Here is a 12,076-nt window from a genome sequence, read left to right as displayed (position 1 = left end):
GTTTCATTTGAAATTTTGGGTGTTATCACTGAATAATTGGTGCAGGCTTATTAAGACTTCTGCAGTATGCCATGCTCTTCAACTTGTTACAGATCATTTGTGTGGCCCTACAAGCTTTAGATTTGTTTTGTGAAGACTTCTTCATTGAAGCTGAATACTTCTTTCTGAATGTATGCTTCCTCCTGGTTTTGATGAGAGTCTGTATGCATATACACATGCTGCTGGGTTTGGTGGGCTTGTCTGTGTGTATATGTCTGTATTTACACCCAGGATCTGTGATTTATGCTGTGTGTATTTGGTGATTTTTCTCATGTAGATAATTGCTTTCATGTTTTTATCCAACAGTTTAATATTTGAAAAGTTTTCCAGTGGAGACCCTGATACAAAAGACAACTCAGTGGGAATTCAGCTGCTGGGAATTGTTCTTGCTAACAATTTGCCTCCCTTTGACCCAAAGTGTGAAGTAGAACGTGTCAGGTGAGAAATGCAGCCTTTTGGTGGTTGATTTTTGACAGAAGCTTAAGACAAAAAAGCAAAGCAAGTCTTAACTTCTGAGCATGCCATTTGGGAGCTGCTTGCTCCTTTATTGGATTAATTTCTCCCATCATCCCTTTGCTATTGTCTGTCAGCTGTGATGCTTTTCTAGCTGCAAACTGCAGGCCACATTTATTTTGGAAAGCAACTAGAGGGATGCAGGCTTCTTTACAATAGGCCCTAAGGTTGCAGTTTTCCTGGGAATTAACAGTCAGGGATTGCCAAAGCAGGGATTTGAGACACTGCAGGGGGAACATCCATGTTGTGGTGTATTCACAGCTCGTCTAAAAGCAGCCACTATTCCCCTAGGCAGCTCAGGTGAGGTTTTTATTGTTTCAGTTTAAGACTGGATGCTGGAATAGTGATTTACAGCAGGTCTACCTTTTGTGTTAGGTATTTTCAGGCTTTGATCAGCAACATGGGCTTGTTAAAGTATAAAGAAGTTTATGCAGCTGCAGCAGAAGTGTTGGGACTTGCTCTTCAATACATTGCTGGGAGAGAAAATGTAAGTGATCAGTATTGTGTGTTTCACCATTCCTTAATTCTTAATTCTGTGTACCTCTTTAAACACTTACCTGTGTTTAAAACTCAACAGTTGTTGTTCAACAGATGGAGTTGAAAGTTAAGAGGAAAAGAATTTGAGAGCAGATTAAGTGCAGAGTATTTTGCCCTGCTCTTTTGGAGCTGACAGTGAGTAGTCCCTCTCTGAGGCTCTGTTCAGCTTTTGCCGACCAGCAACACTGGGATGGTGCATTTGAAGTTGGGATTTTGAAAGGGGGAAGATTTGGGACTACCTTTTGAAGATCCATACCTGAGGATGTTTAGTAACTTGAATGTTTAGATGTAAAATTTAAAGTTACTGTATTTAATCCAGTTATCTTCTAGGTAGGGGGCAAGATGAATGCAAAACTGTTTCTCACCAAATCCTGCAGTACCTAGAGGTAGGGATCAGTGCTTGATGATCAATGAAATCAGCTTGAGATAGATGCTAGGAGCACTTCTTTACACAATAGCTAGTGAGCATCTAGAATTTGTTGCTGGAAGAGATTCTAGGAGTGAGTAGCAGGTTCAGAGAGCAATTAGGCAAATTCCTGCACAAAAAAACCCTTAAACTGTGAACAGGGTCTAGAAACAAGAGGTAACAATACACCTCTAAGATCTCTAATCTAATGGTGAGTTGTGTGAGAGAAAAGGGCAAAATGCAGCAAGGCTCATGTGCTCCCCCTAAATACCATTCTGCAGCTGCTCTTGGAGAGAAAAATAACAAGATATTACCTAGGTGATTATCAGTCTGACCTCAAAGGTTATTCTTCCTACTTTACTTACTTCTTTCCCCACTTAATTGCACTCTGCTCTTTCACAGTTTGTAGAGCATGTTTCATAAGTGGAATTCCTGCAGCCTTCTCTTTCAGTCTTCCAAGTTCCATTCTAAGCAGAACTTTGAATAAATGAGCAAAGATGATGCAAATACTTTTATCCAGCACAGGGCTCATTTTTCTTTGACATTAAGTGAGGGTTGCTGATTATTTTTCACCTCTTCACTAAGAATGTCTTTGGTTTTTTTCACACCAAATGAGAAGCTGCTTATTTCTATAAGCATACTAAGCAACTTGGATTTTAAAGCTAAGGTCTTGGTTCCAAGCCAATCAATAGCAGCTCACAAATGGATTGTCTAATCAAGCAATCACGTGTTTCAGCCAGGCACAGCCCTACAGCAGCCATGAAACACCATAAATGTCAAGATGAGGCAGGTGGATCTGCAGTACAGCAGCAGAGCTGTGTGTCATTGAGGTGGTTATAAGTTTCATGGCTATGCTTGTCTTACTGTCTTTCTCATTTTCAGGTACTTGAAGATCCAGTTTATGACTGTGTCATAAGAAAACTAAAACATCACCAGAACACCCAACAGGATAAGTTTATTCAGTGCTTGAATAAAGTTGTTAAGAATTTTCCACCTCTTGCTGACAAGTATGTCATGGTTTACATGCTGTCTTCACTGCAGATCTACATGGACAGTAGATAATAATTTGCTTTTCTCTGTGGGCATTTGTTTCTGTTAAGGTTTCTCAATGCAGTATTCTTTTTGATACCCAAACTTCATGGTGTGATGAAAACCTACTGTCTGGAAATAATAATGTGCCGGGCTGAAGAAATACCTGATCTCCACTTGCAGTTAAAGAGTAAAGACTTCATCCAGATCATGAATCACAGGTGAGTGGTTGTGGTTGCAGAGTCTAAAACTCTTGGTAACATTTTCTGTGCTGCCCACAACATTTTTGTCAGAAGCATCTATAATTCATGCTCACTTTTTGGTGAGTGCTCTCCTAATGTGGAGCTAATGGAATCTGGGAGTTAAGTATGAAGATGGTTGGCTCACTCTGAGAAACAAACAAAAAACCCCTAAAGAGCAAGAAAAAGCAAACCACTGGGATGTGGATTTTTGCAGTATGTATTAGCTGAGTTGTATTCTTTGGTTGAACTCAAAAAACATTTACCTAAAGCCCTTTATGTAAAACCAAATATTACTGCTAAAACCTGACCTGCTCTTATGGCTCTGGCTGTAGCAGTGCAGAGAAAAGCAACATAACTATTCTTTTTTTCCCCTGTTTTCAGGGATGATGAAAGGCAGAGGATTTGTTTGGATATAGTGTACAAGATGCTGTCTAAACTAAAGCCACTGGAACTTAAAGAGCTTCTTCCCGGAGTGACAGGGTTCATTTCTCACCCTTCTGCAGTATGCCGACAGCGCATGTACGATATTCTGATGTGGATCTATGATAACTACAGGTGTGTGTTCACTGCAGTTGCTGGCTTTCACTGGTTGATCACAGGCAGAGTCAAAGTGCCCCTTATCCTCTAACTGTACATCACTGAACAGAGCCTGGCTCCATCCTCCTGATACTTGTCCTTCACATCTTTCTAAACATGAATGAGGTCACTCCTCAGTATCACAGTATAACTTAGGTTGGAAAGGACCTCAAGGATCATCGAGTCCAACCTATCAACAGAGACCCCATGACTAGACCATGGCACCAAGTGCCACGTCCAATCCCCTCTTGAACGCCTCCTTGCACTTTGTTCCAACTCCATGTCCCTCAGGGCAGTATTTTTCCCATGCTCAGAAGAAGACAGCCTGTGGTTTGCCTGTGTAGCTCTGGCCTTTGGTGGCAGTGTTCTCACTTTCACTAAAGGAAAATGATTTAGACCTGAACTTTAGCCCAGAACTGGGATGTTGCATGACCACAGCACGATGGCATAAAGAAGTCTTAGCTCTGATGCTCCCACTTAGTTTGTAACTGGTGAGAATTGCATACTAGAGAAATTTGCTTGCAGACAGAAGGTGTATTAAGGCACTTTGGAATGATCTGGGTGCCTTCAATCCAGCAGCATAAAGATGTTCTTCCTGTTTGACCCCTTAGAGTAGGGAACAGGCATGTACTCAGTTTGACAAGCAGGTTGTTGTGAAATGCTCTTACTTGGGTTCAGTTATGTCCTTTTTCTCAAGATAACTATTTGAGTGGGTAATTATTGTGAAGAAAAAGTACAGGTAGTTTTTAGTCCAGCATCACATCCAAAAAGCCAATTCCCTGCCTTCTCAGTTGTAACCTTGCAAACTCAGAATTACTTCTGTTTAGCCTTTGTAACAGCAAATAAACCTAGGAAGTATTACTTAGCTTCCTGATATTTTTCTTTTCTAAGCAATGAAGAAGCAAAACATTTTTGGCAATGAGTATCTCATGCTACAGTGAGATTTTTGAGAGGGGCATGTTCTTCCCTTTCTCCCATCATCCTCATTCTCTTATTTTACTGTGGAAAGTCACTAAGAGACATTTTTGTCTTACCTATCCTTTCTCAGGGATCCAGAAAGCCAAGCAGATGCTGATTCTCAGGAAATACTCAAACTGGCAAAAGAAATGCTGCTTCAAGGACTAATTGATGGGAATGCTGAGCTGCAGTGAGTAAACAGTGTTGGGAGGCCTGTCTGAAGTAATGAATCTCTGTATCACTCTTTCTTTGTTCACAGCAGAAGAGTTGATCCTTAGAGGCATTGAAGTATTTTAGTATGGAAGTGTAGCAGTGACATAACATTATTTCCTTTTATCCCAGTAAGTTGTATAAAATTGTGCCCCATACCATTACACCAAATTTGAAGTGAAGCACAGAACTTCTAAGCCATGGAGAGGTTGTTTCAGTGTGTTACACCTAATTCTGCCATTAATGTTTTTGAAGAGCAAGAAGGCCCTCACTATACACAAAGACACAAAACCAGATTAAATGTTGGAGGCTGTTGGATTCTTTTACTTCTTTTTTTGTGAAGTAAAATATAGAATCCACACATAGAATCACAGAATGTTAGGGGTTGGAAGGCACCTGGAAAGATAATCCAGTCTAACCTCCCTGTCAGAGCAGGATCAGCTAGAGTAGGTCACACAGAAATGCATCCAGGTGGGTTTTGAGCATCTCCAGAGATGGAGACTCCACAACCTCTCTGGGCAGCCTGCCCCAGGGCTCTGTCACCCTCACAGTGATAAAGTTTTTCCTTATGTTCACATGGAACCTTCTATGCTCCAGCTTGCAGCCATCGCCCCTTATCCTCTAACTGTACATCACTGAACAGAGCCTGGCTCCATCCTCCTGATACTTGTCCTTCACATCTTTGTAAACATGTATGAGGTCACTCCTCAGTCTCCTCCAAGCTCAAGAGCCCCAGCTCCCTCAGCCTTTGCTCATAAGGGAGATGTTCTGCTAACTTCAGCATTTTTGTGGCTCTGCACTGGACTCTTTCAAGCAGTTCCCTGAGGTCCTTCTTGAACTGAGGGGCCCAGAACTGGACACAACATTTCAGGTGCAGCCTCACCAGGATAGAGTAGAGGGCCAGGAGAACCTTTCTCTACCTGCTCACCAGAGAGTAATAGACTCCAGGATGCCATTGGCCTTCTTGGCCACAAGGGTACATTGCTGGCTCATGATTATCCTCCCAGCTCCTTTTCCCCAGAGTATCACAGTATCATAGTATCAGTCAGGGTTGGAAGGGACCACAAGGATCATCTAGTTTCAACCCCCCTGCCATGGGCAGGGACACCCCACACTAGAGCAGGCTGGACAGAGCCTCGTCCAGCCTGGTCTTAAACACCTCCAGGGATGGGGCCTCAACCACCTCCCTGGACAACCCATTCCAGGGTTTCACCACTCTCATGGTGAAGAACCTCCTCCTCACCTCCAGCCTGAATCTCCCCACCTCCAGCTTCATTCCATTCCCCCTAGTCCTATCACTACCTGAGATCCTGAGAAGTCCCTCCCCAGCCTTCCTGTAGGCCCCCTTCAGATACTGGAAGGCCATAATTAGGTCACCTCTGAGTCTTCTCTTCTCCAGACTGAACAGCTCTAACTCCTTCAGTCTCTCCTCATAGGACAGGTGCTCCAGCCCTCTGATCATCCTCATGGCCCTTAAAGTTGCTCTCCTGTAGCACTTCTTGAGAAGAAAACAAGTCAATAGAAATAATTTATTCAGAGTAAACCTTTAACATCAGTCAGGTGGCACAGAGCATGGTAGATGAGAGAGGAATTTGGTGTAATGCAGTGGAAGATCCATGCCACGAAAAGGCTGGTTGAAGGCTTTATAATCCTATTGTGTTTTCTTTAAACCCTGGCTTTTTTGGTAGTCTTATGTCTTCTGTTTTCACATCACCAAGGATAACTGTATTCCTTGCCTTTACAGATTAATTGTTAGGAATTTTTGGAGTGATGAGACAAGGCTTCCCACCAAGATTCCTGATCGCATGCTGTCGCTGTTAAATTCTTTATATTCCACCAAGATTGAAGCCCAGTACTTGAGTCTGATCACAAATTTTCTCCTTGAAATGACCAGCAAGAGCCCAGATTATTCCAGAAAAATATTTGAGCATCCACTGTCAGAATGCAAATTTCAGGTGAACTGTCATATGTTATCCTGTGTGCAACAAAGTCTGTTCCCTAGTGTAGTTCCTGCTTGGACAAGCATGGCTTAGTGAAGGGGGGGGTTTGAGACTGCTTTTTGTAGTTAACAGCTCCAACAGTCCTGGGTTTATGCACAGTATCAGAAGTTTGATGATTTTGTTGGGGCAGCAGTGTTGCTTTCTTTCTGAGAAAGAAAGGTTCAATTCAAAGAGTTAGAAGTATAGCTCATGGATGGAGTACAGGAACACTTTAAAAAGAGGCTAGTGGAGACGACCATAGAATTGTTTTGGTTCTAAAAGACCTCTAAGATCACTGAGCCCAACTGTCAACAACCATAAGCTGGAGAAGAATTATGAAGAAACAAGAATAGTGGTACAAGCCCTGTAAACCAGCACTCAGCTGGGAGTTGTTGTGTAGTCATGTTCTGCCCCTATACCTGAGTCGATGCTTTAAGCTCAGGAAAGGAAGGTGAAAAGCCTCCATTCTTGTGTTTCGTCATTAAAATCTTCTTCTGCCCGTAGGACTTTGTCATCGATTCCAGCTGGCGTTACCAGAGTACCATGCTAACACCTATGTTTGTGGAGTCTCAGGCTTCTCAGAGTCTCCACAGGAATTCATCACAGGAAAGATCCCTTTCTGCTTCTGGATCAGTTGGTGGTCGAGTGAGGGCTACCCAGCGACAGTATGAATTTACACCTACGCAGCATGGCAGTAAGTCCAGACCAGTGTCTTCTGAAGTTTTCTTCTTTGCTGTAAGAATGATTTGACTCTCTTAATTCCTGTTACATGTGAACTTTAACTATAAGAATGTAAATGCATTTCTGGTTTTGTATCCAAGGATCTTTTGTGGGGTGGGGTGTGATGAGAAAAAAAACATCCAGGCACTGTTTTTATTCATCTCGTCTGTATGCTGTGTTCTGCCTGGCATGAAGGAAGGTTGTGTCTTTCCTAACACCTTGAAATCTGTCCTGCCTGTAAACACAGGGAATAATGTTGGGGAGGGGGAAGAAAATTACCTGCTTTGTAGAATCAACAAGGTTGGAAAAGACCTCAAAGAGCATCAAGTCCAACCTGTCACCCAGCACCTCATGGCTACTAAACCATGGCACTAAGTGCCACGTCCAATCCCCTCTTGAACACTCCAGTGATGGTGACTCCACCACCTCCCTGGGCAGCCCATTCCAATGGCTAACAACTCACTCTGAGAAGAACTTTCTCCTCACCTCGAGCCTAAACTTCCCCTGGCGCAGCTTGAGACTGTGTCCTCTTGTTCTGGTGCTGCTTCCCTGGGAGAAGACCAACCCCCTCCTGGCTACAAACTCCCTTCAGGTAGTTGTAGAGAGCAAGAAGGTCTCCCCTGAGCCTCCTCTCTTCCAGGCTAAACAACCCCAGCTCCTTCAGCCTCTCATTGTAGGGCTTGTGCTCAAGGCCTCTCCCCAGCCTCGTTGCCCTTCTCTGGACACGTTCAAGTGTCTCAATGTCCTTCTTAAATTGGGGGGCCCAGAACTGGGCACAGCACTCAAGGTGTGGCCTAACCAGTGCTGAGTACAGGGGCACAATGACTTCCCTGCTCCTGCTGGCCACACTATTCTTGATGCAGGCCAGGATGCCATTGGCCTTCTTGGCCACCTGGGCACACTGCTGGCTCATGTTTAGGTGGCTGTCAATCAGCACCCCCAGGTCCCTCTCTGTTTGGCAGCTCTCCAGCCACTCCAACCCCAGCCTGTAGCTCTGCATGCTGCTTTCACTTGACCTGTGCTCCAGCTCTTTTTGCCATTTCTTTTACAGGTGGTAGAAGTTCTTTTAATTGGCTGACGGGAAGCAGCATTGACACACTGGCAGACTACACAGTTCCTTCTTCCTCTGAATCCTTGTCTTCATCCCTGCTCTTGGTGAATAAACGGAGTGAGAAAACTAAACAAGCAACTTTCAAACCAGTGGGGCCAGATTTTGGGAAAAAGAAGTTGAGTTTGCCTGGAGATGAGGTGGACAGCAAAACTAAAGGTCTGCAAGCCTTATGATGCAGTTTCTATAAGAATATTACATCTTGGTCAGTTATTTGACTGGCAAGTCCATTGTCATTCTAATTGAGGTTCAACTTGGGAAATCTAGTTTCCAGGAGTGTGTGGTGATCCATAATGAGGTAGAATTGTGCCAGGAGTTGCAAAGCTATATGTTGCTAAACAAAACCAAAAGAGACTGGACAAAACACCCCAGGCAGTTTGATCTTTGCATTCCTACCTCTCCCTAAGGTGATCACAGAGTGAATGTTAGACAGTTCTGTCCCTTCTGGTTTAAATTTGACTGCTTATCTCTTTCAAGGAGAGATCTCTTTAAACTTATTTTTTTCCAAACCATTTCAGCTGTGCTCACATGATCCACAATCTGTCATTAGCATTACCTGCTATTTTCTGAGTGTGCTGCTTCATCCACCCAGTCAATAATTGAAAAATACCAGTACTGTTGTGGAATGGCTTAGTCTCCTTCTCCCCATTCCTTTCTCATTTCACCCTTGCCTACTTTGTCATTAAAATTTGGACTGGAAGGATGAGAGTAAAGAGTTCAGGCAGAGGACTGACCTTCAGTATCTGAGAGGTGTTTCAGGTATAATGAGGTGGCAGTTTTGAATGGGCCATGCTGAGCTACAGCAGCAGAGAGGTCATCTACCTTCCAGTCAGTCCCTGGTCTTCTACCAGGAAAATGTCAGTTACAGTGATATGCTTCTGTTTGCTCACTCTTCTTTCCTGGGAAGTGGGACTGAAGTGAACAGTCTGTAACAGCCTTTTTTCATGACTGTCCCATGCAGTAACTCATCCAGTGACAGCTGCACAATAATAACTTAAATAATACAGTACCATGTTGTTATTACCCAATCTTTGAATCTATTTAGCTCCTCTTTATGTAGCTGAACATCCTCTGTATACTTAAATATGTACTCTGTGGAGTATGGTGCAAATGTCATACTAACCTCTGAGAGTTTAAAAGAAATCTGCCATATGGGGCAAAAGTTGTTCATGAATTTTAGCACCTTTGCCAGTGTTAGTATTTTAGCCTTTATGCCCTCATCCATGTGCTTCAAGTTTTTATATCAATGGCTTCTTACCCCCTCTGCAAGGAACAACTTCATCTGTTTTCGTTTGCTCCCTTGTTGAAAGGCCTTGCATTGAGTTGTTGATATGAAACTGAGGAGATTAGCTGGTAAGCCACTAAATAGTATCACAGTATCATAGTATCAGTCAGGGTTGGAAGGGACCACAAGGATCATCTACTTCCAACCCCCCTGCCATGGGCAGGGACACCCCACACTAGAGCAGGCTGGCCAGAGCCTCGTCCAGCCTGCTCTTAAACACCTCCAGGGACGGGGCCTCCCTGGACAACCCATTCCAGGGTTTCACCACTCTCATGGTGAAGAACCTCCTCCTCAGCTCCAGCCTGAATCTCCCCACCTCCAGCTTCATTCCATTCCCCCTAGTCCTATCACTACCTGAGATCCTGAGAAGTCCCTCCCCAGCCTTCCTGTAGGCCCCCTTCAGATACTGGAAGGCCACAATGAGGTCACCTGGGAGCCTTATAGTAATACAAAGAGAATGTTTGTTATTATGTGGTGTCCTTGCCTTAAATCTCAAGCTTGCTTGAGAAAGGAAAAGGTGTGGACATGATTGTGTGTTCCTTAGGTGTAGAAGAGCGAGCAGAAATTCTGAGGCTCCGGCGACGTTTCCTGAAGGACCAAGAGAAGCTCAGCCTGATCTATGCTAGAAAAGGTGTGGCTGAGCAGAAAAGAGAAAAGGTCTGTCAATCCAAATAAGTTCAAAGCCTTAAGTGCCAATGTCATATGCAGTCTTGTACTTCATCTCTAGAAGTAAAGTTTGTGAAGAAAGGATGGGTGTGAGGTACTGGTGGCTGTTATGAGAGCTGTGAAAGGTATTTGCAAGTCCTGCTCTTCACGTGCTTAAAGCTAAGTAATGTCATTAGCATGAGTAGAAAAGAGCTGCATGATGACACTTCCAGTCTACCACTTAATGTGTAAGAGATGTTTCTTTATGTGGTGGAATCCCTAACAGCTATGGGAAACTATTTATGGTTGTCATCCTGGAAATTAAGAGCTTTGAAGCTACTCTGCAGCTCTGCAGAAATAGCTGGAGAACATGATCCAGTGTCTGAAGGTGAACTCAACCATGTGATACAGCTGATGGCCAAACCAGAGCTGTCATGTGCTTTTAACCCTAAGGAATGGCAGTAATAATCATTTGCTGAGTGTTTGTCCAGGCCAGGAACTTAGTACTATGTGGGTTTCCTGGTTGTGTTATGTACTTAAAATATGCTTAAGAATTTTAAGCTCTGTAACAGTTTTTCAGAGGTTCATGTTACTAAAAATAACATAATCATCCAAAAATGATAGCACTTAGACCAAAAGCAAAGGAACCCAGGACTGAGAGCTGCCAGTCTGAGACACTCTTATAATTATTTGTAGCTGCAGACAACTGTCTAAACAGAGTTCATGTCTGGAAGAGCCACACAAACACCTATTTTAGCCAATCTGTATTTGCTTGCAGGCTTATAGCTGCCGTTTCCTCCCTCCCTACAAGACAGAACCTGTAATAGCATTCTGTATGACACTCCAAAATGCAACCAACAAAACCTCTTGTGATATTCCACAATAAAAGACCAGAAATGGCTCTGAATGCCCTCAGGAGCCCTTAGGCTTTTCCAGGGATTTGTTGCACGTAAACACACAGGGAGCTCAGTGGCTTGTGTGTACCTGATGGGGCAAAAGAGGACAAAGTAGGTCCTGACCAAGAAAGCATTTGGAAATAGCTTTAGTAGAGTGCTAATTCTCCCAGCATATTGCTCTTGAAATAATTTTTTTTGATCACAGATTGTTAGGGGTTGGAAGGGGCTGCCAGAGATCATCAAGTCCCAACTCCTCTGCCAAAGCAGGGTCACCTAGGGCAGGCCACAGAGGAGCACTGCCAGGTTGTGAAAGTCTCCAGAGAAGGAGAAAATCATCCTGTTGAAGCTGTGTAGAAAAAACAATCAGTGGGCTCAAACAGCAACATTAGGAAGGGTGTACAGAAGAGGAAAAATTCTTCAAGCTTTCTTCTGTTTCCCTCCTCCATTCTACTCATGCATGCATCCACCATTGGTCTGCTGCTTTCACTGGTAATGGCAGTAGTTAGAAAATAGAATCCCAGCTTCTAAACTACTGCTGATTCCCTCAGCGGCATATCAGCACTATGATGAGGAAGGCAGAGGAAGAGTTGAGCTTTGTCTGTATGTGGTAGTAGCTCTTGTTCAGTTTAAATGGATTTCTTTAAGCCTCAGCACCAGGCAGGGCAGCTAGTTAGGAACTGCACTTTACAACAGTTTTATTATGGTTTGGTTTAAGTTTTACTAGGAATTAATTCGACCAGGTTCATCCCCATACCACTGTGTGAAACAAAAAAAACCCTAGCTCTAGGAACCTCTTTTTACTCTGCAGCTGGAGCAGCCTGAGAACCATCACATTATGGACTACTGTGGCTCAGCTGGCAGGCAGTAACTGGCTGCTCACTGGCTCTCAGGCACAGTCATTCCCTTTAAAAGTGATTTAAACACTCCTTGTCTG

The 12,076-nt window shown here is 43.6% G+C and overlaps 1 protein-coding gene across 1 annotated transcript in view; it reads left to right on the top strand.

Annotated features, from left to right (window-relative positions):
* PRKDC (protein kinase, DNA-activated, catalytic subunit) overlaps positions 1–12,076 on the top strand; it is a 99,022-nt gene that overhangs the window by 52,070 nt on the left and 34,876 nt on the right. Inside the window, exons 51-60 of the mRNA XM_068158794.1 lie at positions 346–477; positions 928–1,039; positions 2,378–2,502; positions 2,596–2,745; positions 3,148–3,321; positions 4,391–4,489; positions 6,254–6,464; positions 6,993–7,182; positions 8,260–8,475; positions 10,146–10,258. Of these exons, the coding sequence (XP_068014895.1) occupies positions 346–477; positions 928–1,039; positions 2,378–2,502; positions 2,596–2,745; positions 3,148–3,321; positions 4,391–4,489; positions 6,254–6,464; positions 6,993–7,182; positions 8,260–8,475; positions 10,146–10,258 (1,522 nt within the window). The remainder of the gene's footprint in view (positions 1–345; positions 478–927; positions 1,040–2,377; positions 2,503–2,595; positions 2,746–3,147; positions 3,322–4,390; positions 4,490–6,253; positions 6,465–6,992; positions 7,183–8,259; positions 8,476–10,145; positions 10,259–12,076) is intronic.

Source organism: Melanerpes formicivorus, unplaced genomic scaffold, assembly GCF_026170545.1.
Source record: "Melanerpes formicivorus ecotype bairdi unplaced genomic scaffold, bMelFor1.0.p_v2 SCAF_42, whole genome shotgun sequence".
Classification (NCBI taxonomy): Eukaryota; Metazoa; Chordata; class Aves; order Piciformes; family Picidae; genus Melanerpes; species Melanerpes formicivorus.
This window is presented reverse-complemented; position numbering and strand designations above follow the sequence as displayed.